The 17,867-nt window shown below is 41.6% G+C and overlaps 1 protein-coding gene across 13 annotated transcripts in view; it reads right to left on the bottom strand.

Annotated features, from left to right (window-relative positions):
- Window positions 1-1,282: 1,282 nt before the first annotated feature.
- DOCK10 (dedicator of cytokinesis 10) overlaps window positions 1,283-17,867 on the bottom strand; it is a 281,482-nt gene continuing 264,897 nt past the window's right edge. For 9 of the 13 annotated variants that reach the window (XM_004262638.3, XM_033426521.2, XM_004262637.3 and 6 more), the window contains 6 exons: window positions 12,447-12,593; window positions 10,384-10,594; window positions 8,975-9,165; window positions 6,565-6,665; window positions 6,250-6,388; window positions 1,283-2,016 (listed from right to left, as the gene is read on the bottom strand). In XM_004262638.3, the coding sequence (XP_004262686.1) occupies window positions 1,870-2,016; window positions 6,250-6,388; window positions 6,565-6,665; window positions 8,975-9,165; window positions 10,384-10,594; window positions 12,447-12,593 (936 nt within the window). In that variant the 3' untranslated portion in view covers window positions 1,283-1,869. Of the gene's footprint in view, window positions 2,017-4,928; window positions 5,005-6,249; window positions 6,389-6,564; window positions 6,666-8,974; window positions 9,166-10,383; window positions 10,595-12,446; window positions 12,594-17,867 lie in introns of those variants that run through there. The other 4 variants (XM_049711902.1, XM_033426500.2, XM_033426485.2 and 1 more) reach the window with 2 other exon arrangements.

A 17,867-nucleotide genomic window follows, 5' to 3' on the forward strand; every position in this document is an offset into this window, starting at 1 on the left:
CAGCTGAACTGCTGCTGGTGTTGGCGGGGTAGGGAGTGGGATGTGTCAGTGGTTCCCACACATGGAGGAATATCAGTCACAGCTCTGATGAAAACACAGATCAGCCAGGATAAGCTCAGGACGCTGCAGTAACAAACAATCCTTGAATATCAGGGCTCAATACAACAAAATGTTTTTCTCACTCAAGACTCCATGTCCAACAACGTTGGGGGAGTGGTGTGAGTGTGTGTCTGCTCCTGTGGCCACTTGGGGACTCAGGCTGATGGAGTCTCCGTCTCCTGTCCTTCAACGATGTCTGCATCAGGCGAAGGGCTGGGGCAGAACCACTTACTGGCTTTTAAATATCTGCCTGAAAGTGACACATGTCACTTGGGCTCACATTTCAATGGCTAAAATATGGTCAAGTCTAACTTCAGAAGAGGCAGGAAAGTGCAATACCACCACAAATTTATAAAATATACAGATGGAATGTTTGTGAAAAGTCCAATAATTATCACAACCCTCAAATTCTGATTCATTAAATCTTCTCCAAATCAGTCAAGTTATCTCCTGGGATTTGAAATCCCTGGCCTGTCTAGTTGCCCTTAGGAGGAACTGTCCAGATGAGGTTCAAGTCCTTTTCCTGACTTCTTGCTAAGGCATCATAGGTGGTGAGTAGTATGGTCTGAAAGGATACATGCACCCCAATGTTCTGCAGCACTGTTTACAACAGCCAAGACATGGAAGCAACCTAAATGTCCATTGACAAAAGAATGGATAAAGAAGATGTGGTACATATATACAATGGAATATTACTCAGCCGTTAAAAAGAATGAAATAATGCCATTCGCAGCAACATGGATGGACCTAGATATTATCATACTGAGTGAAGTAAGTCAGAGAAAGAGAAATATCATATGATAGTGCTTATAGTGGAATCTAAAAAACATGATACAAATGAACTTATTTATAAAACAGAAATAGGCTTAGAGAACGAACTATGGTTACCTGCAGGGAGAAGGTTGGGGAGGAGGGATAGTTAGGGAGTTTGGGCTTGACATGTACACACTGCTATATTTAAAATGGATAACCAACAAAGACCTACTGTATACCACAGGGAACTCTGTTTAATATTCTCTAATAACCTAATTGGGAAAAGAATTTGAAAAAGAATAAAACAAAAACAAAAACCCCCAAAACGAAACAAACAGAAAACGCTGTGAGTAGGATTGCATTCAGCAGAGGCCCAGTCCCATGATCCACTTTTAGTAGCAACTTGCCCACTCTTCAAGAGGAAACCAAATGCAAAGTAACTGTATTTTTTATTTCTATTAACAACAAAAGGCTTCCATAATTTCACATCTCATTGCTTTTAAGAGCACATATATTACAAATAAAGAAACTCCACAAACTTTAAAGATTAGTATTTATCAACATTTTTGTACACATACACAAATATTTTAATATAATGGTATCTGAAATGTTATTCATATAGTTTTAGCACTGTCATAAGTATTAACTAAAAAGTTTTTTTAATTTGGTAAAAACCATATATTTTACAATCTTCTATTTACATCTGAAATATGCTCAAATGTTAAAAAACATTCACTTTGACCTTTAAAATATGTGTACGAGGACTGGGTATGGAACATAATGTAGCCGATAGCAAACTTACAGTCGGCTTTTGAGCTACACATTCATTGGAATTTCATAGCAAATATTCAGCTTGGCTTGATCGACGCTGCTCAAAGAAAAAGGATGTAAGAAATGTGCAAATCTGGAGGCTGGCAAAATTCTCAAGCTAGCGAGGTAAAAACAAAAAATATGAACACCATAAAAACTTCAAATAAATTAAATGTATCTTTCTCTTCCCCGAGATTAGCTGCAAATTCAGAGTTCTCTTGGAGGCGTGTCTGACGTTGCAGACTCTCCCTCAAACTTCTGCACTGGGTGAGACAGAGAGGGAGCCGCCTTGTTAATTACTCGAGTGCAAGTTTGCTCCACTCCTCGCTTTGATGGGCCGTCCTGGTACGTAATCTTGGGACAGGACAAAACATATGTGACAAAACAAAATGATGACAGAGAAGTCTGTGTTAATATCTCCAAACACAAAATTAAACCCAGAACAGTGATTTTTTAAAATTCCCTACAGGAAATCTGCAAATGTTGAAAAATGCACTTATCAAAGCAGATCTGAAGAATTTTTTCCCAGCCCATGTCTCAGCCATGTTGACCAGATTTAAAGTAGCTTTCCGATACTCTTCAACTCTCATATATATATATATATATATATATATATATGTATATATATATATATATATATATATTTTTTTTTTTTTTTTTTTTTTGCGGTACGCGGGCCTCTCACTGTTGTGGCCTCTCCCGTTGCGGAGCACAGGCTCCGGACGCGCAGGCGCAGTGGCCATGGCTCACGGGCCCAGCCGCTCCGCGGCACATGGGATCGTCCCAGACCGGGGCACGAACCCGCGTCCCCTGCATCGGCAGGCGGACTCTCAACCACTGCGCCACCAGGGAAGCCCCAGATATATATTTGTGAATGTCTGAATGAACCTTATGAATGTGTTTGATTAATTCTGGAATTTTATTTTATTTGCAAAGTTGGTAAACTGTATGGGCAAAATCTGCCCCCAAAGGGAAACAGCTGAAGCCTCATTTAAATGTTTGCATTAATGGAACTTTAATACAAGGAAAAAATATACCTTGACCTGATTTTACTTTTGAAAATAATGTTAATATGCCTAAATCACACTCTCCTGTCAGATCTGTTCAAATAATGATATGTGAACACAATAACAATCACAGAAACCCCAGGCACCTCTAAAATCTCTGTGCAGAAGAGACTTAATTAATATTTAAAATTCTTGGTTATGACAATTTTCCCACTAACTTCCTGCATTACCATGCTTTAGCTCTACTACTCTTATGGGATGGAATGGTCGCTCTGTCCCCACCAAGCACCTGGCATCCATGTATCCTATACTACCAATAAGTTCTCCTTTTGATCAATGTCTCAAGTTCTGCTTAAATAAACTGGCCAACAATGTATCAAAAGAAATTCTAAAAGCAACATGCCTTTGGATCTCGCCTGCTTGGCACTTTAACAGAGTAGATGTGTTCCTTTCCCTGTATTTTCTATTTGATATCCATTACCAGCGTTGACTTCACTATGCTGTCATCCTTCTAAATGTTGAAACAAATCAGCATCTTACGCTTCATCCAATAGTTACATGTATTACTTTGGCCTCCATCAAAGGAGGCTTTTATGGATTTTGGCTGTTTATAAAATAGTGCGGCATTCTGACTGCCTGTAAAGGTAATTACTGCCTGCCTGTCACTTCAGCAGCTGAAGCTGTTCCATCGCCACATCTCCATTTTACACACTAGCATCCACTGAATCCGGCTTCATCTCTCTCCTTATACTGAAGGTTCTTTCACTAAGTAGTGGCTTCAGTCTTAGCCTTTTAGCTAAGACTTTTCTGGACACTCTTGGAGTGAACTGCATAATCAATTCTATTTCTGTTTTTCTATTTCTATGTTTGTCTATCCATTCTAACTCTGTTTCTGTGTTTTAAAAGTTTTATGGTAGAATTTCTCTCTTCTACTGTTATTATATATGTACCTGTTTCCAGAATATGTGGATGAGTATCTAGGTATGTAAAGGTATTCATACATTAAAGATGATGGTTCATTCATGCATTACAGGGTTATGCTAAAATTTGACTACCCTTCCCTCTGCTAGAGTTCAAACCCAAACATTATGGTCAAATGCTTTATTAAAAAATTGAGAAAAGAAGCAAACACATTTTTTTTGTTATAAATCTGAACTGAGATAAATACCCAGTTTTTAAAAAATATTTTGGACTTTAAGGACACCTATCCTTTGCTAGCTATTTCTGACATTACAACCAACTCAAAACACTTATCAATGGTTGTCATGAAAATAGCTTATTTTGCTGTAGATGACTTAGAGTTTTGCTACGGTTAATTTAAATTTATGATTGATAATCGTCAATTAAGTAGTTAATTTAGAATATCCTCTACAGAGTTAGAAGTTAATATTTTGTCCTCATTTTAATCTAAGGTAGAAATGTGGAATGGCCACATAATAGAGTAAATCGTTTTTAAGGAAAACTTTTTTTTTTTTTTCTGTGGTACGCGGGCCTCTCACTGTTGTGACCTCTCCCGTTGCGGAGCACAGGCTCCGGACGTGCAGGCTCAGCGGCCATGGCTCACAGGCCCAGCCACTCCGCGGCATGTGGGATCTTCCCGGACCGGGGCACGAACCCGCGTCCCCTGCATCGGCAGGCGGACTCTCAACCACTGTGCCACCGGGGAAGCCTGGAAAACTTTTTTCTTAGGGTATCGTGAATGTTGTAGTCATTGTGCCATACATAAAAACCTATGTGACAAATCCCCATAGAAGCTCGGGACCAGGAGAAAGTTTGTCTTTCCTGCCAACAGATCTGTTTCTTTTACTAAATAACAGGACCCGTGTAATGCATAAGTTTCTTTTCTTTGCATCAGTTTCTACAAAGCACAGAGTCACATTTTGCTTCTCTTAGCAAAGGTTTTCTGGAAAAGAAATTATTTTTCTCTCCTCTTAATCACCTGGTCCTTGTCTTTGTAATGTTGTTTTAGCACTTGGAGGTATAATGAATCTTTGTTTTGGATACAAATGAGCTCAAATGTATTTCAGAAGTTGACAGAATATACGTTTTCCTTTTAAAAGCTAAGTTGTTAACTTTAGCTTTTTCATTTTAGTAGGCTTTTTAATTTTCATACTGACCTACCTTGAAATAGAAATAAAGTTGTTCTAATTAAGTAAACATCTAGAGAACACTAGTCACTATGGAGGCGTCTGGGAAAAATGAAGAGGTAGACCAGAAGGCCACAAAGGACAGAGTAGACATAAGGAAAGAAAAACATACCGCTCTTGCTTACAGTACTGAGGGAAATACTAGACACAGAGGAACAGAAGCTGTATAAACATGGACCACGACAGAGCTGCCAGGAAAAAAAGAGAAAAGCATTTTTGCCCAAAGTTTCAAGGTCAGATGCAATTTACAGTTGGAAACAAGCATTTCTTTGCCACTTATTCCCCCTTTCAGATCCACTGTTTATTCTTTTTGTTTCATTCTCCGATTTATGATTTCCCATGCTGTTAAGGCGTTGTTCCTGAGTATTTAATTCCCATTACCCCTGAAAAATTCCAAACCAATACTTCCACTAGCAATCCTATCCAGGGAGATTGTTTTCTTTGCAACGTAAGTCAATTAACCATTTCTTTCTCTAACTGCTATGGAGAATTTAAAATGCAGGCAGAAGGAGATGGAAAAGTAGAAAAATATGACACATTTCATGTTTTGTTATAGTGCTAGGCCATTTAAGGAAAGGAAAGGGAACTAATATTTAGTGAATGGCTACTGTGCATGAAGCAGTATTGGGAGGTTAGCTCAAGTTCTCCCCCTCAGTTGTTCTGGAAAGAACACATCTAACTCCTTGAGGGGACCATGGGTGATGAGATGTCCAGGTAGAGTGTGAGGGTTGACGGACGCTGGGAAGCGGGCCAAAAAAAGCAGAAGTTGGCTTTCGGTCGCTCGATTCTCAGTATCCCCAAAAGTACTGTGATTATTGAATGTCCACATTTTGTGCACAGTCTTACAGAACATACTGAATACATGTCAGAAATCATGGATGACTTGCTTGTGGGGTGTGGGGTTGGCTTTTATCCCACTTCTGCATATTTTCCAGAGGTAGCCTTGACCATTAAAAGCCCAGGACCCTAGTCCTGGTGTTCTTCCTGAGTATGATGCAGAGACCCCTAGTGGCAGAACTGTGGAACTCCACATCCCAGCCTGGGGATTGTAAGGTCCTGAATCAGGGGTGTTGGGAGTGGCAGCAAACTCTAGCTGGAATGCCACCAATGTTCTTGGTGTGTAACAGGCATCAACTGTTCTAGAAAACCAACACACATTGTTTGGATAAACATCTCTGAAAACTATGGACAGCAACTGGGTTCTCATCTCATCTTCTTTTCCTACAGATTTTTCTCCAACCTGATCCCTCTCCTTTGAGACAGGGGATGTTGTGCATGGGGGAGAGAACAGCTCAGCAACATGGTGTTCAGGAAAGTACAGGGATTTCAGCAGCAGGAAAACAAAGAGACTCTTTCCGGTCCTTCTGGCACTGGGGATAAAATGGGCACTTTCTATGCATGGACCGCTCGGGCTGCCCCAGGGGAAGCCTCACCTGCTCACTCATGATTGCTGAGAGTTCGCTGAGCATGTCCTTATAATGGGATCTCAGTTCCTCCTGGTACTCCAGCTGGTCCTCCTTGATGAGGCGCTCATTCACATCCAGGGCCTGCCCACACACATCTGCAAACTGCCTTTAGTGACAGCAATAAGCAAATTAACAGCCAGAGAAAGTGGCAACTCAAAGTCAGGCTGCTGATACACTCTGCCACCGAGAAGAGGGTCGGTCAGGTGGCTTCCTGGGGCGTTCATTCATGACTCCCTGTCTCAAGGGATTCAAGGAAGAACAGCCCAACAAAGAAAAGCTTACCTGAAGATTGCCTTCAGAAGCTTCACTTGGTTGTCAGGGTATTTCTTTGCATTGGTTTCTTCAAGAAAAGCCCGTGCATAGGCCATCGGCCCGGCGTTAACCTATTGGGGAGGAGAGAATTGGAAGAGGATGGTCCCACCTCCTCCACGGAGCCTTCTCCAAGGCTGGAAGGAGTAGCACCCATCGTGTGGCCCCTCAGTTCTCTCACATTGCCTTGTAGTCTACTCATTTGTTATCGGTCTCATCTGCTGTCTCTCAACTGGTCAATGAGCTACTAAAAGGAGGCATCTGAATTCCACACTTCATTGTCATCCTTCCTCAACTTCAGTCCTGTGTGCACCATGTCACATTTGGCCACATCCTCATTCTGTTAGCACTGTTATTTTCTTAATAACCTTGAAAACTAGACTCACCTTGATTTACTTAAATAAATGTAACATCCGTGAAATCAAATGTTTGCCGTGCTAGTTTTTTCCCTACAAACGTTCAAGCAAACACATAGCTATTAATAAGAGACATTTCACAGTGGTCGCGATCTAGGCAGCGCCCTGGGAATCACTGCTTTATTGCATCTCCCTCGAAAGTCTGGCTGAGACTGGGGTCCAAAAGGGACTTTTTAGATTTGCTGAATGAAGGCACAGTGCCAAGTCCTCTTCACGCTCACAGGCATGCGTAGGCTCTCATTAGTGAAGGCGTCTATGTTCTTCAGGGCTTAACAGTCTTTGCATGTGACTGTGGGGCTTGGAAGGAACAAGGTAAAAGAAGAAGGAAGCCAGTGCTGTATCTGAGGCATCTTCAGATGGCTTTGCCTACCAAGTATTGCCAGTGTGGTAGAGTGAGTACAGAGTGCTTTCCTCTGTCTCTCCAGATGCAACTCCACCTTTCTCTGCTCAGCTATGTGCTGAGGGAAGCTGTCCCGTTTGGAGTATAGCAATGGTTCTTTTACTTTCTGGCTTTTAAACATGTATTATTATTATTTTGAGTCAGCCATGGGATACAGACAAGAGGTGGGCGGGGAAGAGGAGAGCCAGATTAGTATCAGGATCAACAGTACTGAGTTTTCTTTTTGCCTCAGGCTCCCGCATAGCTCTGTGTGGCACTGTTACTGACTTGCCTTTATTTAAAATTTTAATACTTTGTTCAATATGGATTTTTGAAGTTATTTTTGATTTTTAAAAATATTGCATTAAAATATAATTTTATCTTGGTTACTGAGTGTTTTGATGCTCCCTTAATTTTATGCCCAAGGAAAAGCCTCACTCGCCTCACCCTAGTCTCAGTCCTGTCAGGGCTTATTTAGGTCCAGGGCTTCTTCCTTGCAATCCTCCAGCACAGAACATGTCTATCTGTCTGTCTGTCTGTCATCAGCTGGCTCTCCCTGCTCTCTCCCTGCTTCCACTAACTCTTCTCTCCCCTGAGTCTTCAGGTCTGGGGAGGGTGACAGCCCCTCAGTCTTACGCCCCGGTGCCTGCCCTCTTTGGTTTTCCTAAATACAGCTTGTACTTTTTTTTTTTTTTGCGGTACGTGGGCCTCTCCCGTTGCGGAGCACAGGCTCCAGACAGGCAGGCTCAGTGGCCATGGCTCACGGGCCCAGCCGCTCTGCGGCATGTGGGATCCTCCCGGACCAGGGCACGAACCCGTGTTCCCTGCATCGGCAGGCAGACTCTCAACCACTGCGCCACCAGAGAAGCCCCTTCTTGTACATTTTTCAAAGAGTCATTTGTTACGTTTTCTTCAGTCACCCACTGTGAACAGGCCCTCTGCTTCCTCTCAAGACCCTGACAGTCAGATAAATACTGATGCACATTTTATGAACTAATAAACATTTTAAAAAGTTTTGTTTTTGAACAGTTTTATAAGGCTTTTCATGACAGAGACTTACAGGAGAGCCATGCTTACTCATTTACTAATTATTTGTTAGAATATAGAACACAGTTTATGCAGAGCAGATGAGAAAGGATGGTTGAGGAAGAAGAAATTTTATTTCAGCTAAACCTAAGAAAGGCTTATCTCTAGTTGTTTGGCACCATCAATGGGCATTCACAAGGCAACAAAATTTTAAAGGCTCAGATAAAGGTGTTGAATGGTACCACAAACAGAAAAATGTCTCTTATACCCTTTGTCAAAAAATTTCAAGGGGCATTTTTTTTTTTTTTGCGGTACGCGGGCCTCTCACTGCCGCGGCCTCTCCCGCCGCGGAGCACAGGCTCCGGACGCACAGGGTCAGCGGCCACGGCTCACGGGCCCAGCCGCTCCGCGGCATGCGGGATCCTCCCGGACCGGGGCACGAACCCGCGTCCCCTGCGTCGGCAGGCGGACTCCCAACCACTGCGCCACCAGGGAAGCCCCAAGGGGCATTTTGTACCAGGTTCCACTGGCCATGAGTATCTCAGCTCCGGGCGATGCTTACCTTCACGCTGACGCTCCCTTGGAGTTTGAGCTGCAGTCTGATCATGTCCACTTCTTCCATCGTGCAAAGCTGATTAAGCTCGGAAACTTTCTTGGACATCTCGTCAATCGCCACTTCAATGGGATTCAGTTCTGTGCTCGACTGGCTGATGACCTGGATCCTCTTCTTCACGTAGGGGAACAAGTGACTCGCTGCACAAAAGCAATACAAGAGCATTTCAAGGTCGAGGGTTAGTGAAGAGTCAAGGGTTCTCTTGAAAGGACGATCCTGTGTCTTTTCTTTGCACACAGACCATTCCATCCTGCATGTTTTCTGTGTATGTGAGTTATTTTTTTTCCTATGTTCCATGCTCCCATATACCTCTTAGGAGCCCAGCTACTTTCCCCTGGCTCGTTCTCCCACGCTTCACTAGCCAACATGTCCTCATTGCCGAGGCTGGACTAGACCTATAGAGTCTCTAAACACTGAAAAGATGATAGCTTCCACCACAACTTGTAATTCAAATAAAAACTACACTAAATCACAGTCAAGAATGCTTCACTAGATACTGAATAGCATATACTATAATAGCTTTGTTCTAGTTTTTTTTTTGAATTATGCAAGTTCTGGAAAAGTTTACTGAAGGGGAATGTTTTCGCATAGTTTGGGTGTGGCTGCTACCCACGTATCTACTATAGAATCTAGGACTGCTCACCTTTGAAGGTGGCTTGGGTCTCCTTCATTCAGATGCCTGCGCTCATTTTTCCCCTCAGCCTGCCCTAAGTCCCCCTCTGCTGGGTTCCCAGTTCATTTCTCACGCTGGGCTCTCCTGAAATTCTTGCTTTACTTGGTTCTCTCTCCTACCAGATGGTGAGCGCCTTGAAGGCAAGAATTGTGTTTTATTTATTTGAATTGTCAGAACAATGCCCGACACCTACAGGCACTTATCGAATGTTTGTGGAATGAAGGGAAGACCAGCTCATAGGGTAGATCTAGATAGTACTGGAAGGGATGCTGGAGGAAAACCCTCTGCATTCATTTCACAGATGAGGAACCTGAATTCCACAGTGGTTGAGAATCTTGCCCCAAGGCACACAATTCCGAGAGTGGCTAACGCTGCAGTAACTGGGGGGTAGTTTCAGGGAGAGAGGAGAGGAAAGCTCAGAGTGCCTTTCCCAAGACACCAGGACCTTCACCACTCTACGGTCTAAAGGGAAGAGGTGGGTAAAGTGACCCTGTGATAGTTTCTGTTTTGGTTGACTTGTCAAGGGTCTCTGTCTTGAAAGAAAATAAAGAAATGTTCCTGGCAAACATTTCCAAGTCAGCACACTTTGGGTACTTGTCTGCAAGATCGAAGTGTCTTGATTTCCGCGAATCCGGCCTAAGCGAGGGCCCTGCGTGGGAGCACGTGCTCGGGGGCCAGCACCTACTTGTCAGGACCGTCCTCCGCTTGCACTGTTCCTCCACGCCACCGTGCTTCTTGCCTGACGGCGTGAAGGGCGTCTCAAAGACAAAGCGGTTGATGTTGTGGTGCATTTCAAAGTCTGTCTTCCGGTCCTCTATTTCCTTTTCCTCAAAGAACGGCGTGACATAGGTCACCTGGATGTAGGCGTATTTGGGGTCCAAATCCTTGGGGTTTACCTGTTTCAACACATTATGGGCAGAGAAAGAGCAGTGAGCCGTGAAGTGCTTCTGAAAGAAAGGTGGGGAACCCTGTATCCCCCCAGCTTGGCATCCTGAGCTGCCCCTCTCAGAGAAGAAAGGCCCATCACATCATGTGAGAGCTGGGTGAACGGAAAGCCCAAAAGAGTAGCTGGCTGGACTGTGGTCAAGCAGCCAGGTGGTGGCAGAGGCAGCAGGAAGCCAGCTTGCCAAGTAGCTGGGGCTCTTTGAAACATAAGTACTTGGCTATGACGTACTATTTAACCTTTTATTTTCTTTCTCTTCTGTACTGAATATCTTCACCTTTGTGCTGAATCAAGCTTGTTGAGAGTAGAAATATATCTCTCTGTTCCTCTACGATTCAGTCGTGTACCTAGACTGGGACCATCGGCTGTGGGCTTGTACTGTGAAAGGAGGTTCCTGGTCTGTTTAGCAGATTAACTGATGACCTATCGCACGACTGCAAATATTTTTATTTTCGATTTCTCGAATTCCTTCTCTAATCTGCAATAAGTCATTCTATGTAATTTTTAAAACGAACTCAGCTTTGGTGAATAGGCTTGACAAACAGCAAGGAAGACAGGCTTGGGGTCTCCCCACAAAGCCAGGCAATGGCTCTTGCTTTCCTTCAAGGAGGGAGAGATGAGCCTCGGCCTCTTTGCTAATGATTCCTTGAAGAATTTTCAGGCTTCTTTCAACTTTCTCCATCCGTTCACCCATCCACTGTTTATCCAATTCCAGAGATTGGAGGAAGCTCATGAATTTATTTGTAATGCTGCAGATAATGGCACTGTAAGATGGGTGTAACTGTAACCATTTCACAGATTAAAACATGGAGACTCCGAGTGACCACCCAGCTTCTCCAAGATGGATCGCCACCTGATAAGTGGCAGCATGGCGGGATGAAGACAACAGTTGTCCTGACACCAAAATTGGCACTTCTCTCACTGCTAGGAATTGTTTCTACTTTCCATGTAGGAGGGCGACCATGACCGCGGTTCTAGCTCTGTCCTTCTTTATGGGGAAGAGGTTTGTACCTTTCAAGCTAAGAATGATGAACACATTTTAACAATTTCTGTCCAGATCCAGCAAATCTAATCTCATGCCCAGACCCCTCCAAATACTAGCATTGCAAAAGAGGGAAAGGAAAAAAAAGGCCTTTTCTGGGCCTAATAGAGGTCAATACAGTTGGGTGCAAACCAGCTTTTCTAGTTCCACCTCTGCCACACTCTTCTATACAATCTATGTTTCAAAGACCTGCCGTTCTCTAAACACACCTCTCCCTTGAATTCCTCCTGTCACTGCATGTGCCAGCTTTTAGAACGCTTCCAGAGAACACCTTCTCACCCTACAATCCCCAGCTCAAACATCACTCTCTCTGTGAAGCATCGCCCAACCAAGAATGAGCTGTTCAGGGAGGCCCCAGCCCCAAGCTTTCCCTGTGTGACTTGGACGAAAGCTCCTCCAGGAAGACCTTCATGACTAAATAAATACTTTTTTGCTCTTTCCTCCCAGTCCACCATTGGGCCCAATTACTTTAACCCTTTGGTTGCTACTCAAATGCGAACAACCTATGGGAGTGATTTAGGGTTTAGTAAGTTGTTTCTAAGGTTACCTAAAAGTTACTCAAATAAACATGTACAAGGTTTTTGACACTCCCCTCCCCAGTCACCAATCCATCGACCAATAAACAACCGAAACGCTCAAAATAGTTTAGGTAGTTTACTTTGCAAATTCAGGCAGAAATTTAAAACATGAATGAATGTAGTTAAGAGAGAAAAAAAAATGTAGTTAGTTCTTTGCAGTTGCATGAATCTTGATGTTCCCCTACCTTATTGGAGTCCTGGATTATCTTCACATTGTCCGCTCCGAATTTATCTGCATAGAGCTTGAGCAGTCTTTGGGAAATCTCGGAGAGACCTGTCAGCTTAGGCTCTTTATAAATATACTCTTTACCTTCTTCTTCTTCAAAAAAACCCTATGAAAGACATACAGCGAACCGCCAAGTTTATTAGAGAACTCCAACTGCAAATAAGGAGCAAAACAAAAAACATTTACTTAAATATTATAGCCAGTATTTTGGTTGTCATCCAAGCCGTAGATTAGCACCCTATAAAATTCAAATTCAGAGAAAAATCGAGTGGAGGAAACAAAGTATCATGTTAGAATCAGTCATTAGTGTAAATACTGCCTAGTCAGGCCAAAGAGCCTCACGAAGCAAATTACACGTATTTTTCTCTATTAGAAGAAATCATTGGTAATACCTGCTTGCATATATTTTAGGGGAAGAATGCCCTCAAGTGGTAGCCTGGTGTAGAACACAAAGTCTGGAGTACTTTTTGGTATTTTTCAACGGTATTTTTCAAAGAGCAGTATCATTTTTAAGAAAGTCTTGGAAACCAGGATAGGAAATATTAATGCTATAGGGCAGATAAAGGTATCTAAATGGGTTGATATGCCTCCCACATCATCTTAGATGAAAAGCCATAACAGAAATTACATGTGCTATGCTCGCAAGTACTGTTATTTTTAATATTTCATCAGGGGTCTGATGTAACTTGGCTATGTGCAATTTTGTCCTTCAATTTACTTTACTAATAGATCCCTTACGTTCTTGAAAAGCTAGACCTTATGATTGAAAGTAGTAAAGTAACCATGTTATCATTTTTATATCATAGGAGCAAGTAGGTTTTAACCTCTGTTAATTTATTTACCTGGTTTGAAACAGGGGGAAGGGAAGATTCCATTGCGGATAATTGAGGCAATCTTTATAATTCCTTCTCACTGAAGAGACACAGAGGCATTTTTCCTTTGGAATAAATGTGACCTCAGAATATTGGAGTAAGTTTACAGTGCCATTATCTGCAGCATTACAAATACATTCATGAATATTGGAGTAATAAATGTGACCTCAGAATATTGGAGTAAGTTTGCAGTTTAAGAACCCAAGTGTCTCTGGTATCTTCTGACTGCAGAGTTTACCTTAAGGAAATGACTTCTGAGGGCTGAGTAAAGATACTGAAGGTCATAAAAAAATCTTACCTATACATTTTTTAAAATTATTTTTGGCTATTTAAAAACTACTCATTATGTGTAAAAAAACATGGGTAAAATGTTCCAATGCTGTTTTTTTTTTCATGGCTAATGTGAGGCAATCTAAGAATAATGATGACAGCTCACATCTGTATGGTTCTTTATACTTGTAAAGCACTTTCATCCATGTAAGTCTGCCCATCATGAATAGTATACTTTGTATCATAATTGGGCTATAACTGAAGGCAAGGAATAAGGCACATTCACCAGCACAGTTCTTGTTCAGCAGGTAATTGCTTGTTTCCTTGTGTTTCCCTAATTGACTTTGGGCTTTTTTAAGGCAGGAAAGTATCTTGTTCAGCACTGCATGTCCAGTATTTAACGTAGTGCCTGGTCTCTAGAGAGACATCACTGTACATTAGTTGAATGAATAAACAGATGAATAAGATAGCTCTCAGAGGGCTACATCTTAAAAGGATATATTTGTACCAAATATAACTGGAAAAGATTCCATTGCTTTTAATACAGATGTTTTTATTGAACAAATTTCTTTGAGAAATGTTCAAGACCAACACAGTTGATTATGAGTACCTTGACTCCAGACTGCTAAAACAGTGATGTATGATGCTAAAGGCATGAAAAGTCTCTCCTTATCATTCTTCTAGACTTCGTAGGGGTAGTGAGGTCTGGCCCTATCCCCACATGACTTCCAGCCTGCTAGGTTTTTTCTGTTGCTGTCTTTATGGAGTTTTGTCTGATTCAAGGTCAGAGGTTAGTGGCTCAAATTGACAGACTGACACAAAAGAGAACTAAGACTTCTGAGGCCATCAACCAGAATCCCCACAGGGCAATAGCTGAAGCAACATTTACAACTTCCATTTCAACGAGAAAAATGTCTCCAAGTTCCAGGAAAAGATTTTCTCATCATGGTGTGAAAACTAGCACAAAGATACTTTCACTGTGAAAATTTTCCCCTAACAAATTTCTGAATCCAGACTTAGCAGAAAAGGAGTGGTGAGAGCAGTATTTTATTGTCGTTACTATGACCCTTGTGGCCTTGATCATGACCTGTGACTTCTTTCATCCTTACTCCTTGGTCTGGAGGATGGGAAATAATACAGACTTAGACTTAGGAGACCCTAAGGACAGTGTCCAGGACACAAAAGGCCATTGGTGAGTATTAGCTATAATGAGGAGAATGATAGTGATGACAATGATAAAGGAAAAAACTGTCAGCAAAGCAATCTGAGTTCTGGCTAATATGCAGGGAAACAGCTAAACTGAGTTTTGAGTGCTTAAAAATACATACCTTTGGGTTCTCTTACTTGGGCACTACACTTTTCCTTATTGTAAAAGGACTATTGATGATTATTTTGATATTTTGGTAAGTGATTGATCAGAAAGAATCGTGATTAGAATTAATCAATTTATTTACAGCACATGGAGCTATAAACCTATTGAGACTATTTTATAAAATGAATAGAAAGGAGCGGGTGTAGCAGAATATAGCACTTAATCCCTTACAGGGACTGTGTAAGAGCTTTTGGAGCCAGAGAAATGGAGTCTCTGAAAATGGCTGGGATGCGAGCTTATCTTTTACCCAGGGAAGTCAAAGCAAAGCCCAGTGAGGCACAGGACACTATCTTAAGGAAGTTTAATGCTCTGTCCGTGAAATAATTGAGTTATAAATAGGGACACAAGGTGATGAAAACCTAGGGGCAGTCTCTCTTTTGCTTTTGCCCCAAAGTGATGAGAAGACTGCATTTCAAGGCAACAGGAAATATGACTTGCGCATTTTCCATAGTTCTATTTTTTTAAATGTCATTTTACCAGGCAACAAACGCCCTGATCTGCCATGGTTACGAAACAGCATGTATCCTAGTTAAACAAGGACTTTGAGTCAGTAGGTAACATGTATGGATTATGAAACTTTTAGGCAACAGATGATGATAAAAATGTACTTCAATAAACCGAAAATGAAAATTATTGACTCCTTCTTAGATGTTTTTGCAGGTACTTCAGAATCTTGAAATAGCTCTGGATCATTATTGGGATGTCAAATATAAGTGCCCCTGCTATTATATTCCACTGATTCAAGGTTCACAAAGGAATGCATCCAAAGAGGAATCTAGTGTATAAAAGATGGGTCAGAAAATCACAATAAGCTAAATGTTAGGAAAAGAAAAACTTCACAGATGCAGAGAGAAATGGTTTCATACAAACATGAACCCAAATATGAACCCAATTATTAGTGTGTATATATATATATATATATATATATATATATATATATATATATATCTCAGTGACTTTCATATAGGAGGGGAGCCAGAAGGGTGTATCACACCCCAACATGGAGATGATGGCTGTACACAGTACACAGGCACCTTTCCTCCTACCCCCAATCCCTTTTCTATCAAGATTCTGAGGTGCATCTATACCCATGTAAGCATGATTGAGAATCATGGAATTTACATCCTTTGATGAACAGAATAAAATTCCCCCAGGCTTTTCACTCAATTCATTCCAGGGCCATCTGATGTTTTAAGTTATTCAATGAGCATTCACTTGCTTGCTTTCATGCTAAATACCAGAGCCTAAGGATTTCATTGATTACAGTTGATGTTTGATCACTACTGGCGGTTCATTACTCTGGAAATGAATACTTCAGGGACACTTGAAGGGGTGTTTTATATAGGCTGCTCTGTGTAAAATTTCCATAGTCAATGATGCCAGGTGTTGCATTAGAAAATCCATGCTATGCAAGACTTGCGTTTTTATTACAGTTCTCGCCACAAAAGAACAGTTTTCAACTTGTTTTCCAGGGTCTGGCTCATTGCAGACATAATATTAACTACTCTAGTCAGTACTATAAAGTGAAAGTACTAGCCCACGGGGGACACTAAAATATTTACACAAAGGCCTTTGTGGAGGCAAAGAGCCGACTGCATGTTATATTCCCACAATCTTCGGAATATGATTGTGAGACATCAATTTGGATTAATAGGTGAATTTTACAAGGACATAAGGTACCATCATAAAAAAAAATCATTTCTGACCATGGAGGTTATGCTAATGAAATAGTCAAGATTTTCTCAGAAACCTTCATTCTGCACACATTTGGGAGGATGTGCAAATCTATTTGCTATTTCTTTATCATCAAATATAAAGTGATGTGCGCCGTCTGCTCCCATTGAATACAGTAGTTCACCCTCTCCGTTTGGTGTCTTGGGACAGGTAGTTGAATATCATTTGAACAGTGATGACAGGCTCTAAATGACTATCAGAATGACCTCCATTAGTTCTCCTTGTTCAAAGGCAGCTGGGGTTTGAGTTTACAGAGTACCATGCTTAGGCATGTCCTCAGGTCTGCAGATTTAACAAGGCACTTTGCCTTTTAAGGTCAGGTTGGACTTTTAAATAAAAGACAATTGAGAATACTGGCAGCATTAAAAACAAAAAGTCAGGTGCACAGTCAGCACACTTTATTGAGGAATCTGCAAAAAGAACAAAGTTAGGACATTTGAAAGTAGCTCTCCCCCATCCTTCCCCATTGCCCACCACCTCCCCCATTCTATTTAATAGAGGGGTTTCCAAGTATTCTTTTAGTAGGTGAGTTAAGGACACGTGACCCCAAATTTACAAATGAAGGTAGAAAATACTGATATAGTATGGATGGGGGAAAGGGATTTTAAAGAATTACAAAAAAGTATGTATTGGTCAGAGAAGCAGAGCTGACTGTGGACAATGTGTGGATATTGAAGGAATTTGCTTTTCCAGCTTACTCAGCAATAATTACATTGAACCACATGAAGTTGCCATCTTTGTAAGTAAAAAAAAAGGTTGATTATGGGCAATTTCATATGGTTCAAAATAACACAGAGAAAATTCTGTGTCACAGAGCTTTAGGTCTTGGCATGTTATTGCCCCTCAGCTCATCCTCTAAAATTCTTACACGGCTTCTTTTTGCATCTCAGGAGACTTAACGTGATTCACAGGGTAAAGGTTTAATTCACTGTTCATCATTTATGTTGGGAATTAATACCATCGTTTTCGAGAATGCTCAGAGCTCACCACCAAACAGAGAGAGCCCTGTTTCTCCACGATACTCATTTGGAAAAGGGCAGGGTTCTTTCAGGACCCTGGGAAGGTGCCCACCAATGGCCACCATTATAACTTTTGAGATTTTGCCCACCATGCTCTTCTTAATCAGCTGCAA

Source organism: Orcinus orca, chromosome 7, assembly GCF_937001465.1.
Source record: "Orcinus orca chromosome 7, mOrcOrc1.1, whole genome shotgun sequence".
In the NCBI taxonomy this organism is placed as follows: domain Eukaryota; kingdom Metazoa; phylum Chordata; class Mammalia; order Artiodactyla; family Delphinidae; genus Orcinus; species Orcinus orca.